Source organism: Tympanuchus pallidicinctus, unplaced genomic scaffold (genome assembly GCF_026119805.1).
Source record: "Tympanuchus pallidicinctus isolate F22 unplaced genomic scaffold, pur_lepc_1.0 scaffold2, whole genome shotgun sequence".
Taxonomy (NCBI): Eukaryota; Metazoa; Chordata; class Aves; order Galliformes; family Phasianidae; genus Tympanuchus; species Tympanuchus pallidicinctus.
In genome coordinates, this window is record NW_026294721.1 from 5,847,464 (window position 1) to 5,870,347 (window position 22,884).

The 22,884-nt window shown below is 42.4% G+C and overlaps 1 protein-coding gene and 2 long non-coding RNA genes across 9 annotated transcripts in view; all 3 read right to left on the reverse strand.

Annotated features, from left to right (window-relative positions):
• Positions 1–135: 135 nt before the first annotated feature.
• LOC128079857 (uncharacterized) lies at positions 136–15,450 on the reverse strand. Its single transcript, XR_008206342.1, has 5 exons — positions 14,273–15,450; positions 13,299–13,348; positions 9,742–9,797; positions 1,984–2,119; positions 136–1,838 (listed from the first exon to the last, which is right to left on the reverse strand). It is a non-coding gene; the product is annotated as an uncharacterized LOC128079857 (long non-coding RNA).
• A 2,648-nt stretch (positions 15,451–18,098) lies between these two features.
• CTBP1 (C-terminal binding protein 1) overlaps positions 18,099–22,884 on the reverse strand; it is a 221,240-nt gene continuing 216,454 nt past the window's right edge. For 6 of the 7 annotated variants that reach the window (XM_052681396.1, XM_052681398.1, XM_052681395.1 and 3 more), the window contains one exon: positions 18,099–19,567. In XM_052681396.1, the coding sequence (XP_052537356.1) occupies positions 19,381–19,567 (187 nt within the window). In that variant the 3' untranslated portion in view covers positions 18,099–19,380. The remainder of the gene's footprint in view (positions 19,568–22,884) is intronic. The other variant, XM_052681397.1, reaches the window with a different exon arrangement.
• On the reverse strand, positions 19,775–22,104 carry LOC128079858 (uncharacterized). The gene is made up of 2 exons (XR_008206343.1): positions 21,214–22,104; positions 19,775–21,149 (listed from the first exon to the last, which is right to left on the reverse strand). It is a non-coding gene; the product is annotated as an uncharacterized LOC128079858 (long non-coding RNA).

Below are 22,884 nucleotides of genomic sequence, written 5' to 3' on the forward strand. Positions count from 1 at the left end.
AGAGACACTAAAAAAAATCCCCAGTCCCACTGCCTGGAAGCACTGCTATCAATATCAGTAAAATAAAAGACGTTAAAAGAATAAAGCACTAGTGGGAAAGCAACATGTGTACTGGCACTTAATGCTTACCTTCATTAATATTTCTGATGTAGTGGCTTGGAGGAGAGATAGTGGAAGTGTTGTTTCATATCCTGCTGGTCTTTGTGGCCTGCAGAGCAGACAAGGGTGGGCTCTTTCTCCTGGTGCTGATTCATGAAACACCATCACTTGGAGCATCCTAAAAACTTCTGAGCAGATCCAGTCACATGGGAGACATAATGGAAATAAGGACCCACTGGGGAGTTTCCAGCCCCATCCTTATCAACCAGTCTGAAATCGCCCTAAATACATCCACTCTTCCTAGCCAGTTGGACAATCCTGCAAGAAACACAGAATTCTGAAAGGCATTTGTGGTGACCCTTGCAGACTGGATAACAACCATCCATGTGGCAGATGTCCAACATAATTCACTGATTTCTGGCATCAGGATCCAGTCACTGTCTACTGTGCTATTGAATTATATCTGCTTGCTTTTTGAGAAGCACTTTGAGACTGGCAGAATAAGACCATGTGCATAATAAATATTGTAAATAACTGTTTAAGTAAAATGTGGAGTTCCTAAAAGAAAAAAGTAACCCAAAAGAATAGAGATTTTGGAAGTGTGATCAAATGGAACTTATCTATTAAGTAGATACTAAGTTCAAAGGACCAATTACGTACCACTTTCCTCAGCCAAGTTAACTGCCCCACAAATACTGGAATGGAAATACCAGATGGAAATAAAATTGAGGACTCCAATGAGTAGGATAAATGTCCAACTGCATTTTTCGATGCCATGAAAAATCTAGAGAAAAGCCAAAGTGGATGGACTCCAAAACATTTTAAGTTATTGAGACATGATTAGTGCACAAATGACAACCTGTAAAGCTGTCACCAACACACCTTGGAATATGTGACAACTCAATTAAGAGATGATAATCATTGCTTCAGGAGAGAAAAAGGCAAGAAAGTGTTACAAAATGTTTCACTTTACTGAGTAATTTCTGTGTGGGCATTTTAAGAGATCTGTTTGATCCTCTTCTGATTAGCTGTAGTTGAGGTAAAAAGACAGCCATGGAACAGAATGGCTTCACCTCACCTGAAACCAACATTGGTAATGAAGGTGTCTGGTCAAATAGGACACTCATTAGGTACCCTCTAAGAATAGAACAAAGTGCTGTGAGATGACATGCTTTTATCTCCGTTGATGGTAGGAGGAAGTTGGTGGCTAGGAACTAGAGCTTGAGCTGTGAGCAACTTTAGACTTTGGTAGAAGAAAGATAGGTAGGGCATAATTAGATTCAAAGACTTTACAACCGTAAGCTTTGCAATATTGTTTCAATGTATTAAATTGCTTTAATATTCCATGAAGATAACAAAACAGAGAATCTTGTGCTGTGGTTAGCAAAAGGATTTGTGTCATTCCTTCATTAAAGAGCAGCCTCTCCACCCTGTAGAAATGGCTGGCACCTTTAAGTTTTCATTTAAACTTCTACAGAAAGTCAAGATTATTCTTTTTCCCCTTGAATCACCAGGGTGACACAGTATCTCCTTGACTAGTTTGGCTACCTCTCTTGATGAAAGTCATCTCTTCTTGTGCTTAATGGCTGCAGGACACCCATACGGATATCCTAAAGTTATTCCTCCATCTTCTCTATCATCTGCATCTGTTGCACAGCCCACATGAAGAACATGGCCAGCAGAGAAAACCAGGGATCCGAAGCACCTCAGCTGCATCATGCATGAGATTCTCCTGCAACCTATACATGAGACAAAACCACATCAACACACACCCACCAGGAGTGACAAACACCAGGCAAGGCATCTGCTGCATGCCAACTATGTCATACCTGAAAGAAATGAAGTAAGTTTACCTTTAAAGACATTCAGCATTGCAAAACTCACAGTTTCCAGATGTGTCTTTCATGTTCCTTCCTGAAAATGGATGTCCATCCACCTTGCTGGCATATCCCATTTAATGGAGGAACTGATCCACAGTTTACAGAAGCCAACAGAAGCACAAAACTGGAGGAATTTTCTCCTGAAAGATTTTGGATTCATTTTTAAGAGAGATTTTTTTTTTTCACTCTGCCAGATCCAAACTGCAGTGAAAGGTTTTGTTTCAATTTTACCAATCAAAGTTGAGTATTATTTTTTGCAGAAACTGCATTTTCCATCGAAGACATTTTCAACTGACTACTTCTGATCAACTTAAATTTTAAGGCTGTTTTTAACATTACCTGTCAGTAACAGGATTGGTTTCTGGATATACTCTGTTCATTTTAATTTCTCTCTAAGAAGATATAAAATCTGATGCAGTTTGAAACTTCAGTAGTATTTTTATTGAATATTGTGATAATAGATCTGCCAGAGACCAAATTGTTTAAACAAACTTCCCAAGACCTCTCTAATGATATCTCCAGGGCTGCATTGAAATATTGGGCAAACAAGTTACTCGACTTCGTAGTTCAAGAAGGATTTCTTAGAATTTTTATTCGTATAAACTTAATGTTGTCCAGACAAACACACTAAGTATTTAAACCATGTAACAGTTTAAATATCCAGTTTAATAATCGAGTGTTATTTGTGTTACCTGGAAGTGCAGAAACGTATATGGAAATCATCTCACTAGGAATGGGAAAAACAAATTGCCCTGCTCTCTTCCTGCTCTTTTGGGACAGCCTTCATATTAGGAAGGTTAGAAAAAGATCATACAGTGAAAACATATTCTTTCTTCCAGTGCTGTTCATACAATTAAATGTAGTTTCAAATCTGAAAACATATTTGAATAATGTGAGTAACTAGCATATTAAATAAGCTAGTTTTGACTCTCCTAGATCCAAATCTGGACTGTGCTGTTAGAATAAAACCTGAGCATTAAATGTACAGGAGGGCCTAATGCTAAAAATAACACCCCCAAAAAATTACTGTTTCAAGGAATTTTTACCCCAAGTCACTTCGGCAACACAGCTACAACAAGGCACCACTGACAGCTGTCTTGGCATAAATCAAAGCTCACAAGAAAGTGCTGGAGTAAGAAGGTGTTTCTCAAACCAGTTTTGACAACCAAGCCAGTGCACCACGGACAAATGCTCCCCTGGAGAACTCCAGGAGCTGCAGGAGTCCAAATGAACCTCAGTTCCCCACTCCAGACACAATTCATTATTAATTCACAGAGCATCCAGCAAAGAGCATGCAGGGCATGAGTTCTGTTATAAGGACACTTGTCAGTCAGCGCTGTACCTCCAGATCAGCACTGGTGTGACACAGAACTGACCATGGCTTGATCTCCTTAGCCACCTCTGTCGTGCCAAAGCACAGCCCTCTCGAAAGCAGACATCTTCCATGTTCCATGGCTGCTGCCTTACAACACAGCATAGCACAAAATCACATTCAGCTTGGTAGGAAACCACTTCAGCTCTCCACTTCCCATCCATGACATTCAGAAGGGACTTTCCAAGGGACTGCACGCTCCATTAACAAGGTTACCTTTCCTCTTTGCAGCCTTGCTGGTACCACTTAACAGCAAACAATGAAAACAAGAATTTGCTGCCAAACCTCCTGCAGGTTTTTTGTTAGAGAAACATTTACACTGCTCACAAGTTCAAACAACACAACAACTTTTATGGATGTATGACCCCATCATGGCTACTCCTGGCCTAGTGCTTGTCCTGGCCAGGCTGCAACACTCTGAGGCCTCAGGGACACATTGCACCTCTCTGCCACCAGCAGTAGCTGCCCCACGCTACAGAAGGCAGAGAAGCTCCAAACCCTGCTGCCCAAATCAGCATCAGCCTCACAGCCTCTCCCCTAAAACTCTTTGGGATGCCCAGCCCTCGCCAGCCTGCACTTCTTCACAGAGTGCTTCCAAGTGCACCACCATGTGGGAGGGGATTTATTATTGTTTATTACTGTATTTGTATTATTGTATTCTTTCTATATGAAAAATAACCCAGCTAGCAGTCTGACTGCAGCCGCCCATGCTCACATAGGCCAGGCCCCATTTGCAGTGAGGCCATCGGGACCAGGGCCAGGAAAGTTGCCTCAGCTCAGTGGGGAAGCGCTGAAGGTTTGCAGCAGAAGCCCTTTGCAGCAGGTGATTTCAGCAGTGAGCAAATTCCCAGAGCAGAGCACTTATCTTAGAAGCAGAGAGCAGAACGCACAACATTAGTCAGCTTTCTGAGTGTTTCTCATCCCCTTCTCAGCTGGAGAGGCACAGGACATTCATGTTACACTGTACCAGAGATGCTGATTCACAATAGAAATGAGTAATCAATCAATGAACCCACGCCATTCATCTTCACTGGGACCAACTGCTGTGACCCTCTGCAGAGGTCCAGGACTGGAAGAACCCTGCTTTGGTGGCTGAAGAGTAGCCTAGCCTGGCCCATGTCTGTCTGCATGGGCCAAGAGGGAGGAAGGCTCATCGCCTCAGCACCTGAGCAATGTGTCGCGGCTGTGGGGGGATGTGTAGAGTATCATGAGCCAGGCTACTGCAGGAGCAAAGTCGCAGCTTTTTACCCTGGCAATGAACTTCTCTCATTTCCATTTTCATTGGAATATCAATTTGCATTTATTAAAAAAGCCCTTACCCTCCTCTCCAGGAAAAAAAAATCCTGATCTAAAGAAAGAGATTGGTTTACATAAAATCCTATTAGCTTAGCTGATTGCTTCCAAAACATTTCTGAGAAAGCCTTCCATTACCATACAAATGGTGCTGGGCCTTTTTGCAGGCTAACTGCTAGATAGCGTAATGATTTGGGCAAATATTCATCAAGACAGCTGCTTCTGTGAGAGAGGATGTGAGACTGCTGCACGCCTCTTAAGAAAAGCACAAGAAATTGCTGATTTCCTTGAAGCCAACAGCTCCAGCAGCAGCAGCAGCAGCCCTCTCCTTGCACCATCATGCCAGCACCCAAAATGTGTGGGGGAAGTCTGTGGGTCTATGGAAAAGGAGGAGGAGGATATGGAAGAGAAAAAGGAGGATTTAAGAGCAGAGATGGCATGGTGGTGGATAGCCCAGCAACATCAAAAGAAGTGGGAGTAAAGAGCTCATTTTCATGGCTTGGTTCTGTAAAAAGGGAGCTCAATGCTGAGGGCCCTGCAAGCTCTGCAGATGCTCTGCCAAGCCAAAAAGGCCTTTGATTCACAGATAAGTGCAGTGCTCTGCAGTCATGTGGGTGCTGCCTGCCCCCTTCCAGCAAGCACAGCAGATTTCTCAAACACCCCCCTGAGGTGCTTTGGCAAATCACTCAGTCATGTGAATATGAAAAGGATCCAGACTGAAGGCAACATCGTAATATTGGAGGGACTGATTTCAGTCCTGAAGGTCCCTAAATCTGGAAAGAGTCTGCACATAGCTTGTTTTCTCTTATACTTTAGCAATAAACATTGCCATCACCTTAAAGAGAACAAATATCTCATTAATCTCAGTCACCCAGTACCAATCAGATTCAGAAACAAATTCTGCAGGCAATGTAAAAGCCACAATCAGCCTCAGTGGCCTTATATTAAAAAAAAAAAAAAAGGGGGTGGGGGGATAGAATAGTAAGAATGCAGCATAAGACAGAAGTGAAAATTAAAACACTCGACAGCTAATCCAGAATACATTTCACAGAATGATAGAATCATTAAAGTTGAAAAAGACGTCTAAGATCATCTAGTCCAATCCCATCCCATCCCCTCCATGCGCCCTAACCATGACCCTCAGCACCATATCTCCACAAATCCACCTCCCGGGACAGTGATTCCACCTCCTGAGCAGTCTGTTCCCTGGGCAATCTGTTCCATTACGTTACAACTTCTTTTTCCACATTTTTTTTCCTAATATTCAATCTGAACAATGTGATTTCCTGTTCTAATAAGCCAAAATGGGAAGAAAACATAGAAGAAAATATAGAAGAACTACTATACTAACAAGGCATTATCAGCCATTGCTGAAATTAAAATAAAACATCAAATCCCTGGGACTTGCCTTCAAGAGCGTGTTTCAATGGGATGCACGAGTCCAGTAGGTGCCATTCTGCCTTCTTGATAGAGGTGATGCAAGATGACACAAGGAGGCACCAAGGGACCATCCAACAAAACCAGGTCTTGCCTCAACCCCAGACTGCTGGAAGGATGCATGTGCTCAGGGATGGCCTTCCAAAATGGTGCACTCACGAGCAGTGTCCGCCCTGTGCCTGTGCAGTGCTGTACGAGGCAATTAGTGACTCCAGCACACCACTGTCAACACCATCAACACCAGCAGTAACTTCCACACACATTCACAGCCACACCTGCCATATTACAGGCTTGCAATTTGGTAGCAACTCTTCTACCACCTCATGTGAGTCCTACAGGATGTAGGATCACCCAGTGTAACCAACTTACCCCACAAGCAGAGCTCAGATCTGATCCTGCAGATCAACAGATAGCAAAAAATGTCTGTATCTGCTCTCAGCCAAACTTTCTCTGCAGCATAGATGTGTGACCAACGGAAGGCAGAAGGCAGCAGAGAAAAAAAAAATCTCCTCTCTGCCCACACTTCAACCCCCTGCCCAACATTTTCCAGCTGCAGCCTGTCACTGACACCTGGGAAGAAGCAGAGAGAAGCCAATAGGAAAGACAAAGAAGTACTCTCAGCACATATTGGGCCAGTTGTGTGCTTGGGTGGGAGGGAAAGCCCTTGCTGGCTTGAGCCCCCTTCCCATCTGCTCCATAGAGGGGACTGACTGAGGCAGCAGAGCGTGAGATTTGATTACAATTACTGTCTTAACACAGAGTTGAAATTGTTCTGAGCATGCAGAGCTTCTGGGAGCAGGCAGGCATCCAAAACAACCTTTGGGCTGCAAATTCCCTGACCAACAAACGGCACAAACTGACAGACGCAAAATCCTTTGGTGGCCACTTTCCATCAAACAGGGTCATCCCCTCCACTCTGCAATCACTCCAGACATCTCCCATGTCCTCTCCCGCCTGGGCAGAAACATTTTTCACAAGGAGGAATAAACTAAATTTGTGGTGGAGGGATGAACAAGCTTGACATGGTTAAGCCAAACCTGGTAGCTACAGGGCTGGACCTCTCTCTTCCTAGTTGATGCCAAACACCACGATCCTGGACTGCAGGAACACATTGAAGACCACAGCCAGGTCTGTAGATGGAACCCCATCCCTGGAGACACTCAAGGTCCAAGGCTGGACAAGACTCTGAGCACCTGAGGAGATGTAGGTGCCCCTGTTCGTTGCAGCGGAGTTGGACTGGACGGCCTCTATGGCTCCATTCCAACTCAAGCAATTCTATGAGCCTGTTGGATGCATGAGTGGCAGCAAGGTGTTACTGTGGAGTGACACAAAGCTCCTGGTAGTGCATATCCCTGCAAACTCTTGCAGGGCTCTTTGTAATGAACAACACCTGCAGCTGAAGGTGCAAGAAGCCAGATGCAGGGAGCACACCGCCTGCTCTGGCCATTCCTTTTCCCCTTAAACTCCAGAACTACTGGAGTAGTACTTACTACTCCCCTGCTCCTCATTAAATAATGCTTCTCATTAAATAACAACTTGGAGGCTGTGCAAAACTTTGGATAGTTAGCAATGCATGGTAATGAGAAATAACAGGTTTGCTGTCTGGGACATATAGCATTGTGCATCCTTGGAAAACATGTTTTCAGCAATCCCTGCCATGAGTGGATAGGCTTTGTTTCCTAGGATGGTGCTGGTGGGATAGCAGGGCTCGGTGAGCACCGGTGGGGTTTACACAACAGTTGGCCAGTGTGCACACAACTTAGGGGTTTGGCTGTTGGCATCCATGAAGCAGGATTTGATCTTTCCCCTGAGCCTTGCTAATACCCAAATACTGCAAAGGAAAGTAAACTACTTACGCTATTCCAGGTGGGCAAAGCACTGTGTAGGGTAAGAGCTCACATTAAGTCAATCCAGGAGAATTAGCTGTTTCTTCTGGCTGCTCTGTCCTGCCTAATTCCAAATCCTCCAGGAGTTATTTCACCATAGCATCTGTACAATGAGCTATGAAATTCCTCCTGTGCTGACTTGGCCATGGGTACCCCTGCAAAGGAAATCCACTTAAACACCTTCAGAGTTGGAAAGGACATGGATAACCTGCAAGCAGATCACACTGACTCTGTGCTGAGTTCTAAATGAAAGTCCTTCTCAGTGCCTCATGCTATATTTCCCCCTTCCAGCATTCTCCTTTTGAGTCACAATTTCTCCTGATGTTTGGAAAAGCAAATGGCAATGAGACGCGTGAAGCCTCTGTGACCTTGCCAACTGTGAACCAGCCTCCCTGCTGGGAAAGGTTCTAGGGAAGGAAATTCAGGACAATGGAAGCAGGTGCTGCCAATATTCAGCTCCAATATTTCTGTCAAGTGCAATGGGTTTTTGTTTGCCTCACCACTGCGTGCGACCTGCGAGCTCTGCCCATGGCGCCCTCCTCCGAGCTGTGTTTCTGCACATCTCTATCACTCTGTGTGGTCAGAGAAAGCCCTGTCCTTGGCTATAGATGCTGAACATTTAAAGATAATTTATACATTTCAGCACTTTATAAATCTGTTTATGCAAGGATCCAGCCGGATTTCCTCATTTTGTAGACACAAGAAAATATTTTTTGCTTGGTTCAACACAACCGTTTGTATTCATCTTTACTGATTTCACTATTGTTTTCCCTTGCTCAGCAAGATGCTTAATTGTGTATTTGATCTTTACTACTTAACCAGATCTATTTATCATTACAATGCATCACTACATTATAACGCTTTCAGGCACATTTATCAGTATAACAAAGCTTGCACTACATGAGAGTCCTCCAGGGAAATAAAGCAACAACAACAAATAATTTAATGCAATTCACTTAACAGTACAAATATTTGTAATTATAAAAATCCTTAAGTGTGCTTCATCCATAAATGGCACATTTTTCTTAAAATTGCTCTCATAATCTGGCAGTGCCTCCAATTTATGCAGCTTATGGTTTTCTGACATTGAAGAAAGCAAGGCCAAATTCCCTGGTTTGTTATTTCTTTCCTTTTGCTAATGTGAAGGCAGAGCTCACATTTGCTGACGTGCTATTGAAAATTCAGTTACACCTAATAAAATGGGAACATTTAAACACTACTGTGTGATTAATAACTGCCATAAATACACTACAGTGTGAATGCAGTGTTACTGATTGCTGCCAGCCATGTGTGAACCAAGTCTAAAACAATCAATTAACCATTACTTGTAATGTCTGTTAATCATTGATCAACCTGTTACAAATAACAAATACATTCCCCTTGCTGTGAAATGGGACCACCAGGCTATATTGCATTGCTATACATGCTTCCCATGCCTATCCAAGAAGAATATTTGTTGTCAATTTATTGTGATTTTGGTACCATTTTTATATATTTAACTTTTTTAGACAGTAGGTTCTGTTTCTGCTTTTGTCTCATAGCAAGGTACTGCAAACTGAAGGACATCCTAGGAAGTCAGCTTTACAGCTGAAAACTGTCATGGCACAAGGAAGGCCTGGGGATATCTACTTTATCTTATCATGCACTGAGTTATACTACAGTTACCTATTGTCATGGTAGGGACCAGCAGCACTTTTCAGACCTCCAGCTGGACTCCTACCTACCATGAAGTCTCTTGCTTCCAGACTGTGACAATGGGAGACTCACAACTCACCTTTTCCAGATCCATCGCACAGCTGAGACGGCCAGAATTCCTTTAGGCCACAAGAACTAAAAACAGAACGATCAACACAGATATTAGAACATCAGCATCAAGATTAAGAAGTCATGTAATCAAAAGCTATTAAAATCCAGACTTCAGGTATTTTGTGAAACCTCAGGGCAGTATGAGCATGAATGGTGTGACCCTGAAATAACAAGCATTGGGCACAGCATCATGCACTGCCTTTCCTCCAGGAGACCAGTGCTCCACTCATGAGAGGCTGATCAAAAATCTGCATTGTGTTCACCACTTTTGCCTATAGCTAGTATTACTGTGTGGCAAATAACCATTGCAAACACACCTAATTTTAGCCTGCAGACACATTGTAATGATTGCTTTGCCAAAGACAGGGAGAAGAAGAGTAATTCCACTTCTGCCTATGTTTCTCACTGTTCTAAACGGGGAAATCTCCACCACATTCTAAAACATGGCAAAACAAATTCTCTGCTCTTTCAGGTGAAAGCCAATGGAGAGGGAGGGAAACAACACTGATGGGCACCACAGAAGCTCCATGTCCCAGCAGCTCTAAGAAAGAGGTACAACACCCACCCAAATAGGCACAATAAGCAAAGCAGTGAGCTGCATGGCCGCAAGTAGTGTTGTTAGGGAATCATAGAATGGCCTGGGTTGAAAAGGACCACAATGCTCATCCAGTTCCAACCCCCTGCTACGTGCAGGGTCACCAACCAGCAGACCAGGCTGCCCAGAGCCACATCCAGCCTGGCCTTGGATGCCTCCAGGGATGGGGCATCCACAGCCTCCTTGGGCAACCTGTTCCACTGCATCACCACCCTCTGTGTGAAAAACTTCCTCCTAATATCTGACCTAAACCTCCCCTGTCTCAGTTTAAAACCATTCCCCCTTGTCCTATCACTATCCACCCTCGTAAACAGCCGTTCCCCCTCCTGTTTATACGCTCCCTTCAAGTACTGGAAGGCCACAGTGAAGTCTCCCTGGAGCCTTCTCTTTTCCAAGCTAAACAATCCCAGTTCCCTCAACCTTTCCTCATAGGAGAGGTGCTGCAGCCCTCTGAAATAGGGCAAGAAGAGCAGGACATGCATGAGAGTATCTGAGCAGAGCCAGCCAAGAGCACTGCTGTCACCATAGAGAGGAAGAGTGGGAACTGGAAACTTCCCTCTGAGGGCCCCTCAAAGCTACTGAGAAATAAAATAAAATAAATTAAAAAAAAAAAAAAAAAGGAAAACAGCAAAACAGCTCAGGAAGGAAAACTGTAATTTGAGACATCTCCAGTGGGCAAAAGCACCACGGCCTATCCCACGAAAATCAGACTGTCACAGAAACAAACAGCATAACCCATGCATTGGCTTTGAAATGTACCGAGTGTGCCACTGCTGCCCTGCTGCTTTCTAACTTGCCTCTGTTGGAAAACATTTGGAGCAGGAACTACTTCCAAATATCTATTTACATATTCATAAAGACAAAAATGCATTTATAGAGCCTCTTTACAGAACAGGTGCAAGGTCTTTAAGCCCTCTAATTCAGAAAGATTAACTGCATTCTGGGCTGCAATTACCAGAGGAGCTGACACCCCTTTATACCCTGCCTCACTGGGCTGCCTAATTCTCATCCTCTTCCAGCTCTGAGATACAATGGCAAATTCTGCTGTTGAAGGGCCGCCAGCAGGGTTTGACCCCACACAATATGTATAGCGAGGGTCATAGAATCACAGAATGGTTTGGGTTTGACGGGAACTTAAGGCCCACCCAGCCCCAATCCCCTGCTGTGGGCTGGGTGCCCCCCCACCAGCCCAGGCCGCCCAGGGCCCATCCAACCCAGCCTTGAGCACCTCCAGGGATGGGGCATCCACAGCTCTCTGGGCAGCAGTGCCACAGCCTTGCAACCATCCGAGTAATAAACTTCCCCCTGATACCTAATCTAAATCTCCCCTCCTTTAGTTTAAAACGATTTCCCCTTGTCCTATCACTAACAACCCATGTAAAAAGTTGGTTTCACTCCTGTTTATAATCTCCCTTTAATTATTGTAAGGTCATAATGAGGAATAGGATCACCGGCCAGCCTTGGAGCTGGTAGTCCTCATGTACTACGGGCAGAAGAGGCATGCTTACTTGGAGCTGGCTGGGGAAGCAAAGTCAGAGAAGTCAGAGTAGGAAAGCCAGCAATGGCTGGAGAAGGCCAGGACAGGCCAAGGAAGGAAGGCTAGGAAAGGCCAAGGCAGACACGACAGATACTTTGCTACCCAGCAGCATGCCCCCGTGGCCTGTGGCCATGCCGTCAGCATGTCCAGCAGCTTTATGGCTGTGAGAGAGAGGAAGAAAGGCAGTAAAAATGCAGTGTACAGAACAGAGGAACACAGAACATGCAGGCGTTGAATTTGCAGAAAATTCAGTAGAAAAGTCCATGTAGAACATCACCCTGGTTCTACAGAGCCAGGATGTAGTCCTGCATGAAACAAAGAACAGCAAAAGGTTTCTGAGACAGGAATTAGAGCGAATTGGAGCAGCACTCTGGTTTTGCTCCTGTTAGTGGTTGGTGAGGTGGAAGCTTAGGCCACTTGTGTCACCTAAACCAAAGGTTAATCCAACCCAGGTGCCATCCCCCACCTCCAGCAGCTCACATTCAGTGTTACACTGCATTCTTCTCACGCATTCCAATATATTTAACAATATATATAAGCAAGGGTCAGACCACAATTTGTGTCCTCTGATGCATTCAGCCAGCAGCAGGCATGCTGTTCCTTGCCAGACTGAGCAGACACTGCATGTCTGCAGGTCCAGACTTCTGGAATGAACATTATTAAAAATGAATTTTGAAAATAAATCTGTCACTTAAAGGTGTCCTAATAGAAACAGCAGGGTTGTGCAAGAGCAGAGTGGCTCATGGTTACTTTCACAACCTGGATCATAGAATCATTAAGAGTTGGAAAAGACCTCTAAGATATCTAGTCCAGCAGCCACCTACCACCAATACTGCCCACTGAACCATGCCTCTGAGTACTGCTTCTACCCTTTCCTTAAACATCTCTAGGGATGGTGGACTCTGGACACCTGTTCCAATGTCTCATCACTCTTTCTGAGAAGAAATTCTACCTAATATCCAACCTGAAATTGTAATGAGAAACCAAAACACCTTTAAACAAAGCATGAGTGATGAGGCCCCGGCACTGCTGCCCAGCCATCTGTGGGTGCCCCATCCCTGGGGATGCTCAAGGCCGGGTTGGATGGAGCCTGAGGGGGGGAAACCACAGGCAGGGTTGAAATGGAGGGGGGTTAAGATCCTTTCCAACCTAAGCCATTCTATGGTTCTATGATCCCAGATGTGCATGAAAATTCAAGTAGGGTGTCTGAAGCAATGAAAGAGGTCCCTATTGAATATTGGTCTTTCAACAGGCATAGGATTTTATTTCCTCTGGAAAATGGGACCGGATCTAGCTACTAGTTACATGATGCAGAACAGTGCCTTCATACTTAGAATTTGCAAAGGCTGAAATCAAGCTTTGAGTCATAGTGGAGATTTTTTTCATCTCTTACCTGCACTTCTCACAACACAAAGGCTGTATCCTGTGATTGCAATAGCTGGTCTGTGAGAGGAAGAGAAAAAAACAAAGTTGTTAAGAACATGAATTCTTGGAAATCTGCAATTTCAACAAGCCATTTCGAAGGATAGGCCTTTCAACTTCGTGCTTGGAATGGAAAGTCGTGGCCTTGCAGTTAATTACGTTTTGCTGTCATTTAAAGATAAATGCATCATTGTAACTTCAGAATACGAGGAACTCATTTCACGTGTAGTAGAGCTATAAAACATGACAAATCAAACACCAAGTTGACTGAATCCCATTCTTAAAAGAACTTAGAGATGCCTTGAAGTCCACACAAATCAAGATTTTAATACAAAAAACTACTGATAATAGCAAAATACCAGAAAATACTAAAAGTAGATTTTTTTTTTCCTCTTGTGTTTTAAGAGCAATGAAATATAGCAAGGACTGGCCTTTAAATCAGGGCTCAACCAAAATTCTACTCAATAGCAACGAGGATTTCCTGCGATGCTTTTAAGGGTGCTAAAGAGCCAACCCTGCTCCTTGTTCCCTTCTGGAGAAGGGAAAACGCTGCAAAGCTGGCAGCTGTGTGGGAGGCACCTGTGCTCAACTCAACCAATGGCACCTGGTGGGACTTCCTGAAAAGAGGTGGAGGAATTTGGAACCATACAGCTCAGATGTCCATCCTCTGTAGATCTATTTTGGGATATTGATTTGCTGCCCTAATTCCCAGGGTTTGTCCAGGGAGGAACAGCTCCATCCCATTTTCCCAAACAATGTAAGATGTCACTGAACATACAGAGAAGTAATCTTATTATCGTCACTGTCTACTTCCAATACATCATATTTAACACATTGAAAGGGCTCTGGGGACAATTTAATAACCTTGTTCCTTTAGATTACTTTAAACCTTTGCAGTTAAATATATGTATTCATTTAAATACATTTTTAAAAACACTTTCTTACTTTATTTCTTGAGCTGAGTCACTACTCCCAACTGGTGGAGCTTATCAGATTCAGGCAGCACATGAAAGAGGTAGTCAAAGACTGCAAATAACAAATGTCTTCAATGGATTGTCGTGCTGAGAGAGTTATGTACATCATCTTAGAAATGTCTCAAATGCCTCTCGTCACCCCAAGGACACATTTCAGCCTGTTTAAGGTGGCCTTGGCATAAAACAACACAACTCCCTCTGCCAAAACAAACAATACTTTGAGAAAACACTCCATTAAAATTCTCAGCAGAAATGTGAAGGCAAAAAAACCCCAAACTGCTGAGAGTGGATCTGAATAGACATAAATTAACAGCAAATGGAAACTCCAGATGAGGAAACGCATATAGAAATACCAATTGAGAGATCTCAAGCTCAAAAGCAGATAGAAAGGAGAGAATATTGAGTTTGGGAAAATACTGTGCATGGCAGTCAGTGCACAAGAGAGCTAAAAAATGACTGGTCTGATTTGAGCTGGAACTCGCAGAAGAGAAAAAGTACAATTGACCAAAGGCCACCTTTTTCTAAAACAGGAAAGAATTTCACAAATACATTTTGTGTTCCCAGAACACAAACAGGCCGTGTTCTGTAAGAGGCAGATACAGAAACAGAGCAGATCTGTGAGATGATAAGAAAAGAAAGACTTATCTGCGAGAGCAGGACTGCTTCAAACACTTGGGACGTGCACAACTTAGAGCTTCCACCACTGCTCAGTTCTACTGCAGCCAATACAATTTGCAGACTGAGAGGACAATGAATTAAGTTCTTCAAGCACTTTATGACTTCACAGGAATAAATTTTCCAAGGAAACTGGAAAGCCAACGGAGGCAAGAAGAGCTAGCAGCCTCAGAGATGAAAAATCCTGCCATTCCATCTGCAGAAGAAAACTAAGAACTATGCCATTCTAAATGACAAAAATAGAGGGCCACAAAGGAAATGATGTACAATATTGTGTATCTGGTAATGACAGAAACTGGAAAAGTAAGCAGATGAATAATACAGCTTGGTCTTCCTGGAAGATGTGTCACTGACCTCAGTATAAAGGAGGATTGGCTAAAATATAACATGCTCACCAACACAGGTCAGCCCACATGACCTCATGTTCAACATGAAACAATAACTGGAATTCAGAGCCAGGGAAAGCCAAATTAAATAAAGTGGCTTAAAAATTGCAGCCAGGGTTATTTTGCATTTCAGCAAACTATCAAAGGAAACAGCAAAAAAATAACAAAGTCACTTGACATTTTAATTAAAGGGACAAGAAATCTTTCTGAAAGGTTTACTTAATTCAAAACAAGATACCAGGTTTAACAAAGAATCACAAGACATTCAGTGGCTTAACAGAGTAGACAGACAAATGATCCAGTATTCTCTGCCAGTATTCTCCGCCCTTAAGTCCAATGACTGCTTCTTCCCTGCTTTCTGCCTGTATGTTTGATTTTTGGCTTTTTCCTCTCCAACTCACAAAAGGTAGAAAAGTGGGAGTGAATAAAGGAAACACCGGCAGTGCTGCCCTCTCCTTCAATGAGAACAAGGACCTTATCCAAGAGACCACTGAGATTAACAGGGGAAGAAAATTCTTTGGTCTGAGGCAAGAAGCGAGTGGGTAACAGCAATCTCACTCATTTGGAGAGCCAGCCTTAACTGGCTTGAGGTGGAGAGCTGCATAAGAAAACAGAGCACTTTCTCCTTATCTCGTAGTATGGTAGCAGACCTGTTATGACCCTTGAACAGTGTTCTTACATTATGGATTAGGAAAAAAGTTACAAAATCTAACAAAAACAAGTGGATGGAATTTCAGGATTACATCTGATACACTATTAGAAACCTTTTCCAGAGTCTCACTGCTGATAAGACATCTTTTCCCAATCTCCATTTATGCTTGTCCACATCAGTGTTTCTTTTGCATTTCTTCCTCCTCCTCAGCATCTCATTATTTATACAAGTCATTTTCCTCACTGAGCCTCTGCTTTAATCTTCAAAAAGCCAAGTTACTCCAATTTCTTCTCACCTGATAAGCCCCCTCCTCTTCAGCCATTTGGAATCTGCTACAACCTCAGCCAGAGCTCCTCCCTTTGAAGGTGCATGGGCAAAACTGCCTAGCAAATGCTCTATGTCCTGTGTAGCATCACTGATTTGCTCAATCACTACAAAAAAATAATTCACCTGTTGTATCTGCAATCACTTTTTTTTTTTTTTTTTTTTTTTTTTTTTTTTCCCCACAGCTGCCCCATAGCAGCAATGAATCAGCCCCAGCATGGGAAATGCTTATAACTCCTGACAAGTCTTTGTTCTGACTGCATGTGTACAGCTGGCACCTTCCCACTACTGGCAGCACCCAGCTCTTGTGCAGTCCCCAGTGCCTCTCCGTGTCTCTTGGCCACAATCCTTAATTTAGGCAACACAAAAAATCAGAGTGCCTTCAATCACCTCCCCTGTCACCCTTCATTTTATCTTCCAGTACCACCTCAGGCCATCTCCCCTTGCCCTCCTCTGCCATTGCCTATTCAGTTGCTATTTTCCCACTGACTTGTGCACGAATTCTTTCCAGCACATACATTACCAGATGGAGGAAATCATGTTTCTACAACCTAGCAAAATCAGCTGCAAAAGATATGTTAGTATGAGAGAACGGGGTTTCTTTGTTTATTGTGGCACACTTTTCCAATTAGTCATTTACTCGGTTATTTTTATTTTTTACTTTCAAATTTGCTCTAAAGCTTCTCAGATGATAACCCAGAAGTCAGTACGCATTGGTCTTTTGTACTGCCTGGATGACTTTCCCCTTCTGCTCCAATAAAAGCAGGAAACTGGATTACCCTTCGGCAGTAAGACTGACAAATATATCTCAAGTACTAGCACAGAACTATTGAACATGCATCACCACAGCAGCAAAGCCCTGTTACACCCATCACTGCAGTATTTCAGGCTCAAATCCTGAAAAAAGCTCTGCCTGAGCAAGCATGGATGATGACCCCAACACTGTGCAGAACACTTCAGAGCTACATGCTGTAAATAGTGATGGCTTCCGTTCTTTTTTTCATTTATTGATTCACTGGAAACAAAGCTTACTTATATAAGCTCTGTCAAAACTGATGCTGGAGGAAGAAAACAACTGCCTTGGTTTTCCTCCAGAAATCTGGTTCCTTTGCTAACAAATTAAACAGTCAGCAATCCTTGGCAACCAGATGTTAAATGTTTGTTTACGTTCGTTCAAGAAGGTTCTTCAGTCCTGCAAAGAGTCATCTTAAGACGTGAATTACCAATGAAATACGACAATACACTTCAACTGCAGGAGACTGCATTTGATTTTTTTGTTTGTTTTTTTTTTGCCACACAGCTGACTAGCAGCCTCCTTCCACTCATCACGGAGACAAAATTTCACTTACCTGTTCCTTGAAAACAGACCCACAATTAATTATCCACCTTTCTTGATTTGCAATCTGCTGACATCTTCCTAACAGAACTGGAGGCCGTTTTGGACAGGAACTGTCTTCAGAATAGCTCAGCAACCGTAAGTGGGCAGCTATGCTCAGATTAATGAACTAACAAGAGACAACCTAGGAGGCTTGTCTCCAGATTCACGTCTCTCCAGTCAGTACTTCTCTCGCAGCAGCTCAATTTGCTCTTTACACCACACAGGGATGAAGGCCATCTCAAAGAGGTGAAGGCTTCCAGCTGAAAACCTGCCTGAAAAACACCGCCTGTGAAACAGACTCCTTCCGCACGACAAATGCAATCCCGTTCTGCCGCACGCCTCCATCATCCCAACATAAATAAAACAATGCACACTTCTCATGTTGGACTTCGGCAAAAGACGTTTATTATTATTATTGTCGTGGTGCTGTTGTACCTGCTCTGCTCTGCCCACAGTGGTGGCACAAACGCTGTTACCATATTGTAGCTGATGATGCCGACGCACAAATCAAAATCCATCTTAATTTCAAACTCCATTAGAAACACAGGAAAGAAGATCGACATTTACGAAACGTAAAGGGAAAAAATGGCATGGAAAGAAATTTTTTTTCTTTTATTTTTCAAGCTTCCAAGACGGTATTACAAACAACAGAGAGCAAAGTAAAGCTAGAAATGAAATACTTGACAGCATCTGTTTAAAAATTACAGCTAAGAAACCTAATAAAAGTTGAATAAACAGTTACTAGAAATAAAAATTTTTACACATATGGTATTTGTCTGGGATTTTTATTTCTTTAAAATAATTCATACAAATGGTTACAGTCACAAACATGATTTTAACCAAAATATTGCTAGCCTACCACATTACCAGGAAGGAATCAATGTAGGCAATGAAATGCTGCTACTTTTCAGTAGTCTAGTGCCTTTTTCTCATACCACCAATAATATATACTTTAACTGGTGACAAAAAGCACAATGCTCGTTTATACAAAACCTTTTTTTTTTTTTCCTCAAAATCTCTTTGCAAGGTTGTCTTCATTTTGAAACAAGGGAATTCATGCCAAAATTAGGAGAAATGGTTTTTCTGTTGTTTACTTAATTATTCTAAAAAATAAGACAAGCAGGTAGAAAAAACAATGCACTGTGTGGCGTAGAAAGAAAAATGGGAAAAATTCGTTGTCCTGAGAAGTTTGCCAACTGCCTCATTTTGGGGCATGTTTTAAAATATAAAAGAAAGGATTTTTAATCTCAAAATTGGTTTGCTGAATGCCTCCCTTACGTTTTTCCTTGTTGACAGCTAAGCAAACAAACCCTTTTTAATGTTCTAAAAACTGTACACAGACAAGTACATTCATGATATAATTAACTACTAACTTCTCTTGCTTAACAAAGAACCCATAGGACACAGAAACAGTGAATCAGTTCACTGGACAGGGACAAACTACAATTTATACGGAGGAAAAAATGTTTCCAAATCTTCTTTTTGTCTCCCACCTTTTCCTTTTATACTGTATATTGGACCAGTTTCTAAACCAATCATCGTCTCCTCCTTTAAGTTCATGGTTTTGCCTTGATCAAAATCCAGGGTTTTGTGTTTGTTTTGTTGTTTTCTTTTCCATACGCTGAAGTTGAAATCTCCGATGTTGGGAATGCTGTTTTCGTAGGCTACAATTGGTCGCTTGGGTGGTCTCTATCAGCTTCTGGTTTGACAGTTTGGCCGGGAGAAGGAGCATGGGGCGGGTGGGCTACAGCAGGGAGGCCGTGTGATAAAGACATAGGGTTGGGGACAATTCCTTCTACTGCTGTAGGTATGCCAGTCGGAGCCACACTTACAACACCTGGGGGATACCTGCTGAGAAGAGAAAATGAGAACATTCGTTACAACCAAGTGATGGCTGAAAGCAAAGCCCACCTTGCCTCCTCAAAAAGGTACGGAGATGTTTATTTTACTCTCAGACCGGTGAGAAACACAGTTGGTTAAGCTGAAGATAAGATGCCATATGTGGATCCTGTCAAAACATGCTGTATGTTACTCAAATGAGAAGTAAGATTTGCTACATTTTTCTTTTCTTTACGATTTCAGATTTAATAGCAAGCATCCTTCACAAAGTATACCTCAGCAAGAAGCAACTGAGACTAGACCTGCACACACAAAAGTACCTGTCCTCTGACTTTTCATCAGCGTGATCTTTGGAGACATTTTTCTCATTCTCATACGCAAATTTTGACATTTCACTGTTGCAGCTTGAATAATAGAATCATTAAGGTTGGAAAAGACTTCTATGATCACCTAGTCCAACCATTCACCTACTGCCAACATTGCCCACTAACCCACGTCCCTCAGTGCTACATCTACCCTTTCCTGGAACACGTGCAGGGATGGGGACTCCACCACCTCCCTGGGCAGCTTGTTCAAATGCCACACCACTCTTCCTGACAAATTCTTCCTAATATCCAACCTGAACCTCCCCTGGTACAACCTGAGGCCATTTCCTCTTAACTTATTGCTCTTATTTGGGACAACCCCCACCTTGCCACAACCTCCTTTCAGGGAGTTGTTGAGAGCTCCTGTGAGCCTCTTCTTCTCCGGACCAAACAATCCCAGACTTAGGTGAAAAACTATTTCTTTAAACTTACCTTGTAATAGGAGCTTTCTAACAGTCCCCTATAAGAGCTATCACATTCACACTCTTAAGATGACAATTTCATGTCTATTACACCAGACTTTTTTTTTTTAGCACCAAACTTGCCATGCTTTTTGTCTGAAATTCAGTTACAACAGAGGCCAAGTGCTTTAGGCTGACTGCCTTCTTTTTAACCCAATACTGAAACATTGTGGGAACAGCTCTTTTTGCAGATACTTTGCCAGAGGAGCTCAGCACAATGATGGGGTCACTGTACACACACCTGGTCATCCTAAGAAAAACTGCTACAGATGGAACACTGACTGTTACCTGGGATGGATAACCAGGCTGTGAAAGACTGCACCACCTGCAGGCCAGAGAAATTTGTTCCCACTTGTATGCATATTCCCAGTCCTCCTATGCTCATTCCTTCTCCAGACAGTTTCCTTAGAATTAATTAGGTGTTGCTAATGAAATTAGTTGCTTGTTTCAGTATTTCCATTTGAATCTCACTAGTCAAATTTGCTTCAATTCCTAGGAATACTGACTATTATTTAAATTATTATTTTGTTTATTCAAATTTCATTTTGAAACAGCTTATCCATTACTCCAGGTGCACTATTCTATCTTATGACACACACAGACTGAAAATGGGTAGTGAAATACCTCAGTGTGAAACAACTCCTGAATGGTTACCATCAGCTAACTCTCATCCAAGTGTCTCTTAAGGATGAAGATATTTTCATTTTCTACATGTTAGAAGGCTGAAAAATATGTCAACGTGCCCATAAATTGCACAACTACTGCTTGCTAGCTGTCAAATTTCACTGCCTATAATCTGCTTTCACTGTGGCATGGGGAATGACACTGTCACTTAACAGGCAGCTTAGTAAGTACCCAGTAGTAACAGAAAAGCAGTGCATATGATGCTGCTTCACCAAAACTATTATCAATAGTTCTCAGAAATATCATCAACTTTTCTCATGGGATAGGTCCAGTTTGCTGAACCTTTTGTGTTGACAGGAAAAACATTTTGTTTTCCCCAGAATGGGACAGTATTCAGAAAATCTAGATTATATTCTGCTGATGAATGCTCCATGTTCCTTGTTAGTGATAATATCTGATACTTTAAGAGCCTCATCCTTTATCAAAACTCCAGTAAGTTACATATTCAGAATTAAATAGCCTTCCTAGATTAAGTTTACTGAAAAAAGCTATTTGCATTTTTTAACATATAAATTATTATATCAGGTCTTATCTTTTAATGCAACTACATGACTATGATACAGTTATTACACTGTTATTACATTACACTGCCCGTGACAGACTCCAGAACTCAGCTGTGAAGACAATCTTGTATTGCAGAGAGAAGAGTGAACTGATCATTCAATACAGTTTTTTCTAACTCTGTATTTAATAAAGCTGGTAATTAAGCACCACCAAATACTACTACTAAAACCAACTTCTTCACAAAGCTTGCTCTTCAAGTTTCACTTATTTTACACTGCAAAAAATAACAATTGCTTTCATTCACATTCAAAGCCTACTTTATCAGCCCTTCAAATAGAAGCCTCTAGGTATTTGCTGTACAACTCATCTTGTTCAAAATGTTCCAAGTGAGATCTACTTTGCATTTAAAAGCAATTGCAAAGTAACAGTTTACTTATTATTTTCTTCATTGAAAAAAACAACTGAAACAATGTCTAAAAAAAGCATTTAGTTCTGTGCTTATCCTGTTTACATTAAATACACAAGGATCTTGTACATCATTCCGGGCAACCTGATCTGAATGTGTATGTTTGGTGGCCCTGCTAGGCAGGGGGTTGGAACTACATGATCCTTGAGGTCCCTTCCAACCCGGGTGATTCTGTGATTCTGTGATTATATTCACAAATGCTCCTAAGTTAAAACCCGCTGCTAACTGTACAGCCTGCTTCTGCTGGTCTTTTGATTCCTAGGAGAGAACAACCAACTGTGTTTTATTTGGATACATACCCTGCTGCTTAAGTGCCATGACACAGCTGGAGTTACCACCCCCAGCTCAGGAACACCTGCCCTTAAGCCTCAGCTGCATTCAGATGTGCCCCAAGTCATCCAAATTTAAAGCAACGAAACCAAATGCTGCATGTTTGAACACATTTCAAATAAAACCAACTAAAAATAAAACCAGCTTTCTTCAGATATTTAGAGCTATGGGGGTACTTTATCCAAAATTATACACCTTGATGTGATCTGACGTATGTGCGTGTTGAGCAGACCAAAATTATTCTTTTCTTCTGACGTGCTTACAGCTACTGGTAAGGAGATTATGGCAGAGGACAGTGATTTTCTCTCTGTTATCTCTCCATCACTTCCTGAAGAAACTACTAGAACTCTGTAGACTTAAGAGCTATACCACACTTCTCAGTATTGCACAGCTGGGTTCTCAGACAGGATCATCCAAAAAGAATTCCTACACCCCTTAAAAGTAAGAGAAAGTCCTGAAGACAGACAACAATAAGAAAGATGTTCAAAGACTGAGAGCAGAAAGATTAGGAGAAAGAAC